General features: G+C 29.0%; 1 protein-coding gene and 1 pseudogene across 2 annotated transcripts; both read left to right on the forward strand.

The window, feature by feature from the left end:
• The first annotated feature begins 4224 nt into the window (after positions 1 to 4224).
• Positions 4225 to 4313, forward strand: BDBG_16663 (annotated as a pseudogene). Its single transcript has one exon. The product of its transcript is annotated as a tRNA-OTHER (tRNA).
• Positions 4314 to 5024: 711 nt separating this feature from the next.
• Positions 5025 to 5270, forward strand: BDBG_16664 (uncharacterized protein; the record flags this gene model as incomplete). Its single annotated transcript, XM_031724568.1, has 1 exon — positions 5025 to 5270. One exon carries the CDS (start codon positions 5025 to 5027, stop codon positions 5268 to 5270), a length of 246 nt encoding a protein of 81 aa, XP_031577349.1.
• Positions 5271 to 14303: the final 9033 nt, after the last annotated feature.

Genomic DNA, 14303 nt, shown 5'->3' on the forward strand with positions numbered 1-14303 from the left:
TGACAGAACAGAACAGATCAGTAATAAGTATAAAATCTCTAATATTTCAGCAAACTCACTATGACATGAATCTGAAGAGAAAAATGAGATTAAATTCAAACTTGAGTATATTTAAAAAAGAGATACTGTCTGCACTGTTATACTCTGCTCTTGACACATTTGATCTCTGTATGTGAGATTTGACAGATTATCTAGTTTAGCCTGAAGATACTGCATATAATGATGAAATCAGCTGTTATTGTGTAAATCATAGTTCAAATTTAACTGATTCTTATCATTGATAAAACAGCTTCAGCAAGATCTTCTTACAGTTGATTCTTTAATCTCTGCATTGCTATTTTGCTGTGACATATCTTCAAGAAATGTTATACAAGATACAATCACTCTCATCTTTTCTTCACTGATATTCATCATAATCTTCTCATAATTCAATGTAGATAAGCCATGTGATAATACAGTAATAGTGTCAGAGAAATTGATATCATGAGAATCAAAGATTAGAATAAAAATATTGTTTTGTTTTAAATGCTTAACAGCACTCAGTGCAGAAATTATATAAAAACTTATCAAGCTTCAGTATATGTTTCAATATAAATTAAATTCATCAATGAATAATTGATATAATAGAAAAATAACTTATATATCAGAGTAAAATATACTTTTCAAAATGTCTTATTCATATGCAGCAATTTTCAACTCAGTCTGAATTAGTAAAGATTTATAATATAATTATATCTTAACAGCTTCAGTCTTGATTCTCATAACTTAGTGAAGAAAATACTAATCTTTACTCTTATATTTTATCAGTAGATTGAAATCTGATTCAAACATTGTATTTATATGAATATTAAGTTGATTCAGAACCTGAATAATTAAGATATATTTCATCTCATCTTTCATTGTGATTAATTTAAATGAAATAAATGATGAATTCAAGAATGATAATCTTTGTGCTATCTGAGAAGTATAGTAAATGACTTCTTGAACTTTCAGAACTATTATATGAGGCTTCATTTTCATGTCTGAATATTGATGATTACATCTGACAAAATGCACTCTTTCAATATAAGATATATTATTCAACTCTGATTTGCAGTAGCATTTGAGATTCCCACACTGATACTGAATAAAATTGAAAGAAAAAAGAGGTTTATTTGTTAATGAATATCACACAAAGCCACTGAAATAATATTTGACAGAGCTCTTTTAACTGTGAGATTGTCATAACTCAGTGAGATTGTTGACAAGTTCTGTCATTTCTATATACATCTATCACTCAAAATTTGGGGATTTGAGAAGAGCAGATATTAATAGAATTGAATTTTAAAAGTAGAGTGATCTCATGAAGAATACAGTGAGATTTTTCTGAGCAGAACTCAGAGTTGATATTTATATTAATAATACTATTGAAATTGACATTTTCTTAACTGATAAAATCAGAAATTATGCTCTGCATTGCTTTTTCAGAGTTGATAGGCCTTCAGAGAGCAGACTTATCAGTGATGTATTCTTCAATAAATGCAGGATTTGCAGCAGTAATTGGTAGTTTTTTCAGGAAATATCTGACTCTTCAGCTCAGAGTCTCATTGTCAAAACAAATGAATTCATTTCAAAATTACTGTGTTTATGAGCTATGTCAATTGCTGGATCAGAATCAATAAATTCATCAGTAGAATGAGAGACAGTAGTAATATCTTCAATAGCAGTATCTTTCATAGCAATATCTTCAGCAACTGACTTGTCAGAATCTTCTTAATCATCATTTTCTGAGATATTTTTCAAGATATTCTCTGAGATATTCTCTGAGATATTCTTCTCAGTGCCTGCTTTCAAAAGCCACTCTATATACTTAACATTATCAGTGGCATTCTTGTTATATGACTCTGTCTTTAGACAATGTTAGTTTTTATAATAATAAGATATTAAAAGTAATAAATATACTGAGAATAGCAATGCTTCTTCATCAGAAACATCATTATCTGAATCACTATCAGTGAAATCCTCATTTGCAGTTTCTGGGAAAAGAGAGCTCTGAGATTGAAATTCTGATTGATCATCTCTGAATTCTTGTCTAGAGATAGATAGCAGATAGCATTTTAGATTTTAATTAAACAGATATAATATTTTGCTTTCTGATATGATTTGTAGAAACAAGTTATGTAGTTGAAAAGATATAATTGAAGTGAGTAAGTGATCTTGATAAAATAAAGAGATGAGATTGAATTACTGAAAAGAAGTATATTAATAAGAGTCACAATCAGTGACAATCTATATCAAATTAATATTAATAATTAAACTGTTTTCTTTATTTCAAGATTATATTTCTGCAAGCTTCTGAAATCAGTATCATTTATTAACTAGAATTTCAATCTAATTTCAAACATGAATACTCTCATTGACTCTGATATACTAGATCTTTCCAAACTTTCTCATCTAGTAGGTTTAATGAGACAATTCACTGATTTCAAAGGAAATTCAATATTAATATTTCTTAATCATAGCAGGCACACAATGACATCAATGAAGAATACTCAACAGATGAGAAGAACAGCAAGAAGAACTCAAACTCCTCACTGATAAGCAATTCACTAAGAAGGTGTTGAAGAACTAGACACTCTGACACTGAAATGTATGAGAAGAAGATTCATCTGATGAAGCAATATCTACAGCTAGAGACTAAATGAATGTATTTTCTGTTCTTTACAAAGAAAAATCTCGACCAGACAGTTGTGAAAATAATCAAAACTGATGATAAAATATCATATACATTCTCATTCAGCAGAACAACAATGCTGAACACAGTCAAGACCTGGAAATCAAGATCATTAAAGAAAATGAAGACAAGTATTTAAATTTAATAAAATAGCAACTTTTTAGTGAGATATAACAAATTCTTGATGAGAGATTATAAATCTCTGATGAGAATTCAGCAGAGAATCTTAGAGAAATCTAAACTTTTGTGATCAAGTTAGCTAACTTAATTTTAATATAGAATCATGTTTAATGGAAAAAGATAAAGAGCAGGACAAGTTCAGAGATAATCAGCTTATATAATTGTTATGAAGAAACAATCATCTTTGATTACTTTTGTGAGTTATTCATCACTGAAAAGTTCCTCCTGATTTTTTATTAAGTGTGAGAAGTTATCAACTTTGACTGATTCTCTGAGTGAGAACAATGATATATGAAATATAAGTTAGCATAATTCAAATTGTTCTGAAAACTAGAAACTAATTTCAAAAACAGAGATATATGTCAATCTGACAACTCAGGTCAAAATGTTTGATAATACTGATATGAATGAAAATTCCATCACAGTCATGATGCAATGATAAAATATTCTGACATTTTGAGATCTGATGAGTGATGTTTCTGAATATCAGAAAATTGTCAGAGATGACTTTGCAGAGATGATTCAGAATACTCTGACAGTTAAAAAGAGATGTGTGATGAAAGATGTACAGAAGAAGATGCAAAAAAAGATCAAATTTTTGAAGACACTTTCAGCAAAAGACAGATAATGTAGAGATTTCTGACATAATCTATTTCTATTTCAATATATTTAGTTTTCTATGCATTTTATATATAAATTAGTTAATATATACTTTATTATATATCATTAGAATACACCTGTCTTGATATTTGCTGATAAAAGTTGTTATATTATCTATCTTGTATTGATTATAGTTATAGCTGCAGCAGAATCACTGATTTCACTGCATCAGAAAATCTTCTTATTTATCTTGAATTCTGTAGATATATTTCTGACAGTGCATTGAATACTTGTTCCTAGTTAATAGAAATGATTTTATATTCAAAATAGCTGTAATTCAATCAGTGATAGCCTGTGTAAAAAGTATTAAGATATGAATGGAAGTCGCCAGATGTGCTGATTGCACTCAGAAATGAAATATGAAAGCATTTGCATTTATTGTATAATAATCTGCAAAGGTGAATCAACAACATATATAAAGACTCACATTTTTCTTTTCCTTCTTTTCTTCTTTCTTCTTCTTGTAACAATAATACACTGCAAAGATCATTCTCAGCTCACTCAGCTCACTCTGCTCTTCTTCATTTCTCAGTCTGGTTAGTATTCTGTCAGTTACAATAGAAAGCTTTTAATCAGAAAAGTTCTAATCAAGATATCTTGTCTGTATAGTATATCAAGAATATCAGTAATTCATTACATCAGCATCAATCACAGTAACAATAACAACAGCAGCCCCGGTGGCCGAATGGTTAATGCGGCCACCCGGTAGCACCTTGGCGTGGGAAACCAAGGCGCGTGGGTTCGAAACCCGCAGGGGATACATTAAATCCGGAACTCAAGCACCTCAGGTTTCTAATAAATACAGAGGTGTACAAATCGCTTCAATGAATTGCTCTATGTTCCTGGGCTGGGAAGTTATTATCGCATGTATCTAATTGTCACTCCTTTGTATTTTCCTATGTTCTTGTTATCTTGGCGTGGTCTCAACACCTGTATTTCCTCCTGTATAATCAACACTTGACCTGTATTTAACATCATGCAAGGACTCATCATAAGCTCCGCTTGCATATGAGTATAATGGAAGAATAATAATAATAATAATAATAATAACAGCAGCAGTATTAAAATAACAAGTAACATTCTCAAGTGTATCTGTGCCATCACTGTAAAGACTCAAGAGAAGAAAGTAAGCAGCTGTCTGAATACTCTGATAAAGCAGCTCAGTAAATGAACAATGTGTGAGCACTGTATTAAATATATTTTTTCTCATCATTTGAATGCTGCTTGCAATAAGGTGAAGAGAAGCTTAAAGCCTTGTATAAATTACAATCATGAGAAAAAGAAATACATAATTGTTTCTGAAGAATTAAAAGAATAAGTTAACAATCTGATCTGAACTCACAACTTTTATCTTTCTGTATTAGATGATTTTAAGAAAATAATAAAGAGAGCTATATTGAAATCAGTGAAGAATCTTTCAAAATAGATCAAGAAAGTCAAAACTTACTGACAGAAAGTGAAAGCTCAATATATGAAGAGTGTTACTATTGTTCTGAAAGTTCTGAATATCATTATCAGTGCTGCTGAAAAAGCTAAAATTGAGATTGAGAAGACCAAGTTGAATATTGAAAGAGTGAAATTAGAAATTGAAAAGAAAAAAGTTGCTGCAGAAAAGAAGAAAATCATGATTAAAAAGACAAAACTTTATATTAAAACTATTAAGCTTGAAGTGCATTATAAGCTTTTGAGAATGATAGTCAGTCATATTAAAGAATAAAAATCAGTGATAAAGAATCTTATAAATTTGATAAATAATATTAATACTGAAGCTAGTTATATTATCATTGAGATGTATAAAACAATGAAGCATGTTCAGAGACTTATAGATTATCTTGATGAGAATTCAGTTGCAGTCAGTGACAGCAGCAGCAGTGATGAGAAATTTGATAACAGTGATAATTCTCTTTTCACTTCTCTCACTGATACTTCTGCTGCTGCTGTTGATTCTTCTCTCTCTTTCTTCTTCAATCTTCTAACTTCAGTTGATTCTCTGACTATGAGCAGCACTGAAACTCTCAACATTCTCAGTGAAAAAGTAAGTTAGAATCAGTGAAATGATTCCCAGATTTATACAGAAGTTGATAATGATATATATAGATGAGTAAATACATGACTTCTGATTCCTCTAAAACTCTCTCTCTTAAACAGTGAATAATCATTGGCACTGGCTCTTCACAAACTTCAACATCAATTCACAAGTTCTCTGAAATAAATGTTGATGTGAATATGGCAGGAAATGATGACAATGATATAGAGATGATTCAGAGAATTCAGAAGAAATTACAGAGAGATGTAACAGATTTTCAATAGAGAATGATTTCAGTGAATGAGATGTTTTTTAGAATTAGTGATTATATAGATAGGAATCAGCAACATTGTCAATATGATGATGATTTTGTTCTGTTCATAACTCATTTATGGTGATTCCATGGCTAATTCATCATTATATTATATTTTACGGTTCAGCGACGGTGTCGGCGACTGGCACGGCGGAACAACCATAACCCGGTCGTATAATAAGCCTACGTTTTTCCGGTATGATAATCACCAACACCCTCCCTTGCTATGCTGTGGCCTATAAGCCGTCACCCGGGGCCTTTCTTATTCTCAAATCTTTTAAAAAATGTAATAATAATTAATTACATCAATCAGACACTGATTTCCTTATTAGAAAAGGCCTTCATACAGCAATAACTGTACAAATCAAGAAATATATATAAAATTCATTGATTCACTGTATTATTATTATCATTTAATTATTTATTCTTCTCTATTTTCTGAATATCAATTCTTTTGATAAAATCTTCAAATGCAGGCTTTATTAGTGACTTGATAAGACTATCAGCTATATTAACTATAGAATTAATATATTTTATCATAATTTTTTCTTTTTTAATCAGATTATAAATAATATAATATTTAATCTCAATATAATATAATCTTTGTATTAAGAATTTCTTCTTTACTAGATTAATTACTCTCTTATTATTAACTTATAGATATAAGTATATTTTTACTTTTTTATTATTTATTAATCTGATATTATATAATATATTATTCAATCAGATTATTTTATAAGCTGTTTTACTAGCTGTAATATACTTAGCTTTTATAATTGATTTAATAATAGATGTCTGTCTTTATAACTGTTATAAGATCAGTGATCTGTTAACTAATATAATATAGTTAATAGTTAATTTATATTGAGAATCTGTCTTTACTCAGTCTGAATTACAGTATATTACAGAATTCAGATTCTTATCACTAATCTCTCTTCTATATAGTATACTGAGATTTTTTATCTTTTTAATATAATACAGAACATGCTTCAATACTGCTCAACATACTTTATACAGATATAAGTTAAAATATGAGAGATAGTTAACTATAAACATCAGATCTAATCAGCTACTTAAGATTAAATATTGTAATAATCTCAATTCTTGATAATATCTCATAGTTATAAAGTTATTATTCAATCTCTCTCTCTTATTAGATGAAAATTTCAGTTATATACTAGTTATTATTGAGATATCAGCTGAATTTATCTTATTTATACTGAAATTTTCAACAATCTTATCAATATAACTGTAACATGATGGAACCGAAGCAGTGACTAGTTAGCAGTGTTATATAGAGGTAGTTGTTTAAAGAGCTGTAGAGATAAGCTTAACTATCTTACTTAAATAGTAAGCTTATAAGCTACAGAGTTATTACAAGAATATCACAGATATGATACTTAGTATACTAAGAAAATTGTATAAGAAATGTAATAACTCTTATATATCTTTTAGTAGAAGAAAAAAAAACAAATTACTGATTTCTTTAATAAGAAGTCAGCATCTACCTATTCTATATAGATAATGAGCAGATACTCTTCTCTTATTTCATAAGTAAGAATAGCTGAAGTGATATCTCAGTGATATCTTACTATTATAAAAGAGTAATTTACTGATTTTATATAGAAGCAGAGTTCTCATATTTATTATTATTATTATTATTCTTGAATTATAGATGTATACAGTCAGAGACTATGACATCTACCTGAGAACTTTTAGTTCTCAGGGTTTTTCCTATATCTATAAAGTTAACTATTATACATTCATCAATTTCAGATATGCAAAATCAGAAAATTCCAGCTTAGAATATAAAAACTGTTTATAAATTGCAGTATTTTAACATCTTCTGATACTTTGAAATCATTTGACAATATCATAACAAAAGAAAAGAGAACACAGTCTTAAAGATAGATACATTAAATAGATAGATAGAAAAGAATAGAAAGAAAAAAGTAAAGTAAAATAAAGAGAGACTGTAATAAAACAAATTATTAAAAGATAGTATATAGCTGTTTTAACAGACTATATCTGATCAATTTCCTCCTCTTCATATTCAGATATTTCTGAATTCAGTCATTTTCTTGTAGCTGCTTGAGTTTCTGATAGAAAGTCTATTAAGTATTTAATTCCTGTCTCAGTTGAGAATAAGAATCTCATATTTAATTGATTTAGATCATACTTCTCTTTCAATCTGACTCTGAGACTATTATATAATACACAGTGTATTACAATATACTCAGAATGCTTATTTACATTGCAGAATAAGCATTCTATTGAGTCAAATCTATCATCAAATCTTTATATATAAGATTTGAAATAGCTATGTTCTAGTTTCAGCTGTATTATAGATGAGAATATTTTCTTTTTATATTTAATTGAATAAGATTTTCACTTGAGTTTTATTTCAAATCTTGAATAATGTATACTCTTCTTTTGTTTCTACCAGTTTTCATTTCACTTATCTAAATAATATTCTTTTATTTTTCTCTTTATAAAAGATCAGAACACAATTTTTTGAATAGATCTGTTTAATTCTGAACTCTTTTTTACAGCTGAATCAGTCAATTCATTATCATGAATATTTATATGAGCAGAAACTCAGTGCAGATGAATTATCAGCTTTGATATTCTTCTCTTTTGAATTTTTAAAACAGAGTTTAAGATTAGTTCAAGATTTATTTAATCATTATAAATCTGACTATTTCTAAGTCTTTTTAAAGCAGCTTGACTATCAGAGAATATTTATATCTCTTTCAAACTATTTTCTCTTTTATAAGATTTTATTTTAATAAGTTTGAAAGTTTTCACTATTGCAAATAGTTCAGTGTTAAAGACTTCAGATTCACAGTCTAAGTTCTAGAAATCTGAGATAAAATTAATATTATCTTCAGTATAAGCAATGTCTTTATCTAATCTATTCAAATTCTTGTTTTTTAAGTTATCTGAATAAATCAGAATAGAGTCTTTTATATTGATTATAGAAATTCTCTTCAAATGCTGTTCATATTCTTTCCCTTTACATAGTTCACTTATTTATAAGTTTATAAGAGATTCAAGCTTTTCTCTTCAGAGAGATAACTTCTCATGATCAACTTTTTCAATATTTAAAGAAGAGAATTAATTTTTAATCAGTAAGCATAGTCTATACAGTTGAGAAGACATTTTCTTTGAAGAATTATTTTCATTTCAATCAAGAAATCTATCTCAATTCAGTTCATTTTCAGAGTTAATTAATGAAAATGAAGAAGAGACTCTTTCTCTGATTATATAATTTAAGCTCATCTTTATAACTCTCAGAGTATAGTTTATACAGGTCTTTTTAAATCTAATAGTAGAAGAGAGAATTAAAGCTTCAATTTTCATTGCTTTAATAGAAGATGATTTAAATGCTCTCAGAATTCTTCTCAAAGCTCTGTTTTACAGACTTTAAAAGAGTTCAGTGAAATTTTCTTGATTATTTCATCAAACTTAAACTTTATAATCAGCTACTGAGATAATACAGACTATATATAACTGTCTCATAACCTGAAAGAATAGATCTCTCTCTGTATTTAATAGTCTGATAATGTTATTTAATAGTCTTTCTGCCTTGACAGTTCTTTGTTAAATATGATATTTAAAATTCAACTTGGAGTTTAATCATACTTCTAATCATTTGATATTTAAACTGGGTTTAATCTCTCTATTTAAAAGAGTTAGAGATAGTTCTTTCTCATTGAATCTAGAAAAGAAATGAATTAACTCAGTTTTATTCATATTAAATTAAATTTAATTAATATCTGCTCTGACAAAGATTTTCTTTACAGCTTTTTCAATCACTTTCAAATTCTCTTTGATAGTTTTTAAGCTGTGAACTAGATTAATATCATCTATATAACTTGAAGATCACGCTATTTTCATATTTCTATCTTTGAATAGATATACAGTTTATTATTATTATTATTATTCTTCTTCAATTATAGATGTATTCAGTCAGAGACTATGACATCTATCTGAGAACTTTTAGTTCTCAGGGTTTTTCCTATATCTGTAAAGTTAACTATTATACATTCATCAATTTCAGATATGCAAAATCAGAAAATTCCAGCCCAGAATACAAAAACTGTTTACAAATTACAGTGTTTTAACATCTTCTGATACTTTGAAATCATTTGACAATATCATGACAAAGGAAAAGAGAACACAGTCTTAAAGATAGACACATTAAATAGATAGACAGAAAGAAATTGAAAGGAAAAGATAAAGTAAAGAAAGACTGTAACAAAACAAATTATTAAAAGATAGTATATAGCTGTTTTAACAGACTATATCTGATTGATTTCCTCCTCTTCATATTCAGATAATTCTGAATTTAGTCATTTTCTTGTAGCTGCTTGAGTTTCTGATAGAAAGTCTATTAAATATTTAATTCCTGTCTCAGTTGAGAATAAGAATCTCATATTTAATTGATTTAAATCATACTTCTCTTTCAATCTGACTCTGAGACTATTGTATAATGCATAATATATTACAATATGCTCAGAGTTTTCATTCATATTGCAGAATGAGCACTCTATTGAGTCAAATCTATCATCAAATCTTTGTATATAAGATTTGAAATAGCCATGTCCTAGTTTCAGCTGTATTATAGATGAGAATATTTTCTTTTTACATTTAATTGAACAAGATTTCCACTTGGGTTTTGTTTCAAATCTTGAATAATGTATACTCTTCTTTTGTTTCTGCCAGCTTTCATTTCACTTGTCTAAATAAGATTCCTTTATTTTTCTCTTTATTAAAGACCAGGACACAACTTTTTGAATAGATCTGCTTAATTCTGCACTCTTTTTTGCAGCTGAATCAGCCAATTCATTGCCATGAATATTCATATGAGCAGGAACTCAGTGTAAATGAATTATCAGCTTTGATGTTCTTCTCTTTTGAATTTTCAAAACAGAGTTTAAGATCAGTTCAAGATTCATTTGATCATTATGAATCTGACTATTTCTAAGTCTTTTTAAAGCAGCTTGACTATCAGAGAATATCCATGTCTCTTTCAAACTATTTCCTCTTTTATAAGATTTTATTTCTTTGAGTTTGAAAGCTTTTACTATTGCAAATAGTTCAGCATCAAAGACTTCAGATTCACAGCCTAGATTTCAGAAATCTGAGATAAAATTGATATTATCTTCAGTATAAGCAATGCCTGCACCTAATCTATTCAGATTCTATAATATCACTCATCAGAATATCAGAGTCAGACATAATATCAAATCTTAGATTAAATTGATATCTTGATCTCTTTCTTTCATAGATCACTACTCTTGACTTTATCTCAGACTTTTAAGATAAAAAGCAGTAGTAGCTTGAATGAGAAATGATATATTTTTACTCAGCATCAAAATTCGGCTCCTGAAGCAGTATAAAATCAACTTTTTATTTAAATACAATTTGAAGACAAGAATAAATACAATTTAAGTTTCTATTCACATTATTTTGAATAAATATGATTTTTGAAGAGTTTTTAAACTTTTTTTGTTGTTTTGTTGTATATTCATACTAAAAGAGAGTAGAGTAGAATCTAATTACTATTATTAGATAGTAGATTATAACTATTCTTAAAAGTAGAAATCTCAACTGCTTGCATTATATCTAGTTTATTATCAGAGTCATTTCTCAATTCTCTAATCTTAACAGAAGTTTGAGGATTTAAATTCTGTTTATATTTAGCTGAAGAATTAGAGTTTGAAGATTTAGATAGTTGAGAGTTTCTTCTTTTTAAACTTGCAGTTGTAAGTCTACTGACTTGACTCTTCTCTTCAGTTCTAGATTGACTTTGAGCTTTATCTTTTCTTCAGTTCTTTTGAGTTCTAGAAGTAAATATACATTCTTTTGAGCTAGATGCATGTTTTTCTTTGCAATTAGAGCACTTAAGCAGAGTATATTGATAAATTTCATCTCTTTTTAAGCATGTTTCATATTTATACTCACTAGTTTTGTGATCTCTGGCACAGAATGCACATTTTGAGTCTCTAAAATATGAGATTGTAAAGTGTTCATATCTTTGACAGTTTGAACACTGTGTTTGAGATTTGAGATTCATTCTTGAGTCTTTGTATTCATGAACTCTCATTTTCAAATCTGCTACTCTTACTTCAGAGATCTTTGACTGTTCAAGTGTTTTTATATATATTAGAACAGAGGCATTTCTCCTGCTTTATATGAACTCAATTGAATTTAGTCATACAGGCTTCTTTCTCAGTTGAATAGAGTTGTATTCTTTCAATTCATTTTTGAGAAGTAGCATTTCTTCTTCACAGTCAAAAATTTCAACTGAAATATCATGAAGAATGAATTTATCTCACTTTTCATCTCTTTCAGATAGAATTATTGTGTTTAACAAAGATTCTACTGCTGACTTTCAGAGATTCTCATTCTGAATAAGAAATTCAGCACTGAATTCAGACATTGTAGTCAGAATGATGAAGTTTTCAAAGAATGATAACTCAATTGAAGCTATAACTGATTTTTGAACTTCAATATCAGTTATTAACTGAGAAAAGAACTGCTGATTAATTTCATTTCTAATTCTGAAAATGAGATTTGAGTTTAGCTTGTTTCTTTGCAGAATGTCCTGGTTTGAGACATTGAGAATAAGTCTTCTATTTCTGAAGACTACAGATGCTAGTCACCTGCAGAATGCATCTTAAGCTAATTATATTTAACCCTCTATAATTAACTGATCACCGTGTTCATTCTCTCAGGCCAGTCACTAATTTCCAGAGATGTTAGTTAATGACTGTCATCACTCACTTGGTGATGTACACATCAAGCTTCTGGTTGCTGATCTCAGCCTTATTAAATGCTCATAGGCCTATCAATCAGCTGTCATGGCCTCACTCTGTGTTAGGAACTAATCATAGACTTGATGACTGCAGTTCTCCCTGCCAGTATTAGGGCTTAGCAGGGAGCTTGCAGGCTCTAGCCTATCAGGGTGCCCTGCCTAGAGCCTAGATACGCGTCTAGGCCTGCTAGTTGAGTGGTTTTCAAAATCATTCCCTGTATTTGAGGGGGAGCTAGGCTCCGATGACAGCCCTAGTTAGAGACTCGCTTAAGTAGTGTATAACCACTACACTACATTAGGCTTGACTCTATATCATTAGAACCTTGACGGGTGCACAGTAGAATAGTGGGACATTGGCACCTCATGCCAGGCCTGGTGAGTGTTCACAGGATCTCGCTTAACTAGTGGCTTGGCTTGCAGTAGGGAGTTCTACCCCGCACCAAGCCTTACTAATTAGGCTCAGCCTCTATTACATGAGGGCTTTCATGGGTAAGAAGTGACAGGTGCTAGTGATGGGATTCGAACCCATGCACCTCTAATGTATGCGGCCTTGGTTATCAGTCTTATCAACTGGGCCACGCTGGCTGAGATATACAGTTTATATTATAAATAAAATAAGTGAGATTGAAGATTCTTACAGCACTTCTATTTTTATCTCAGTCTTGTCTTATTTTATTTTATTAAAGAAAAGTTATATAATTCTTTCAGATATAAAACAGTGAACTCATTTTATTAGAGAAAGTGACAGTTTTAATATCTTCAAAGTCTGAATTAACTTTGACTTTGAAATATGATTAAATGCTTCTTTTCTATTAATAAAAACTGCAGTTGAGACCAGATCTTCATACTTTACTATTTAAATATTATAAACAACTGAGAGAACAGTATTAATTGTAGAACAATGTTTTCTATCTCTCATTTATTCACTGAATAAAAGAGAGTTATTAATAGAGCTTATAAAAGATAGTTGAGTAGTTATTATCTTTTTCAAAACCTTTTCTAGACAGTTTAATAAAGATATTACTTTATATAACTTAGAAATTGAAGTTTTTCTATTAAGTTTTATAAGAATCACTTCAGTGACTTCTCTTCAGCATTCAGAATAATATTCATTTTTCAAGAGATTGAAAAAGAGCTCAAAATATTCATTCTTTAAGTAGAAATATATATTTTGAATAATTAAGTGATTAATTGAATCAGGTCCTGCAGCAGCTTTAACAGAACTTGAGAAGATAGCTGACTCTAATTCATCTTATGTAAGATCAGGCCATTCTCAGTCATTTTCATTAATGTAGTTAAAAAGTGATATATTTTCTTTCTCTGAATCTGAATCTGATGAGTTCTGAAAGAGAATTCTCATAAAAGCTTGACATTATTTCTCAAAAGATTTTACTGTATATAATTCATTCTGAAACTCATATTCTAGAACTGAAAGTTTTGCTACACTTCTTGTTTTAGTATAGTTAAAAGCTTTAAAAACTTCCTTTCTTTGTACTTCTTCAAGAAATTTATTTCAGTAGTCTATTTTAACTCTTTTAATATCTGAAAAATATTCATTTCTGACAGCTTTGAACTCTTTATCAGATAT

The sequence above is a fragment of the Blastomyces gilchristii genome, assembly GCF_000003855.2.
Source record: "Blastomyces gilchristii SLH14081 genomic scaffold supercont1.4, whole genome shotgun sequence".
Taxonomy (NCBI): domain Eukaryota; kingdom Fungi; phylum Ascomycota; class Eurotiomycetes; order Onygenales; family Ajellomycetaceae; genus Blastomyces; species Blastomyces gilchristii.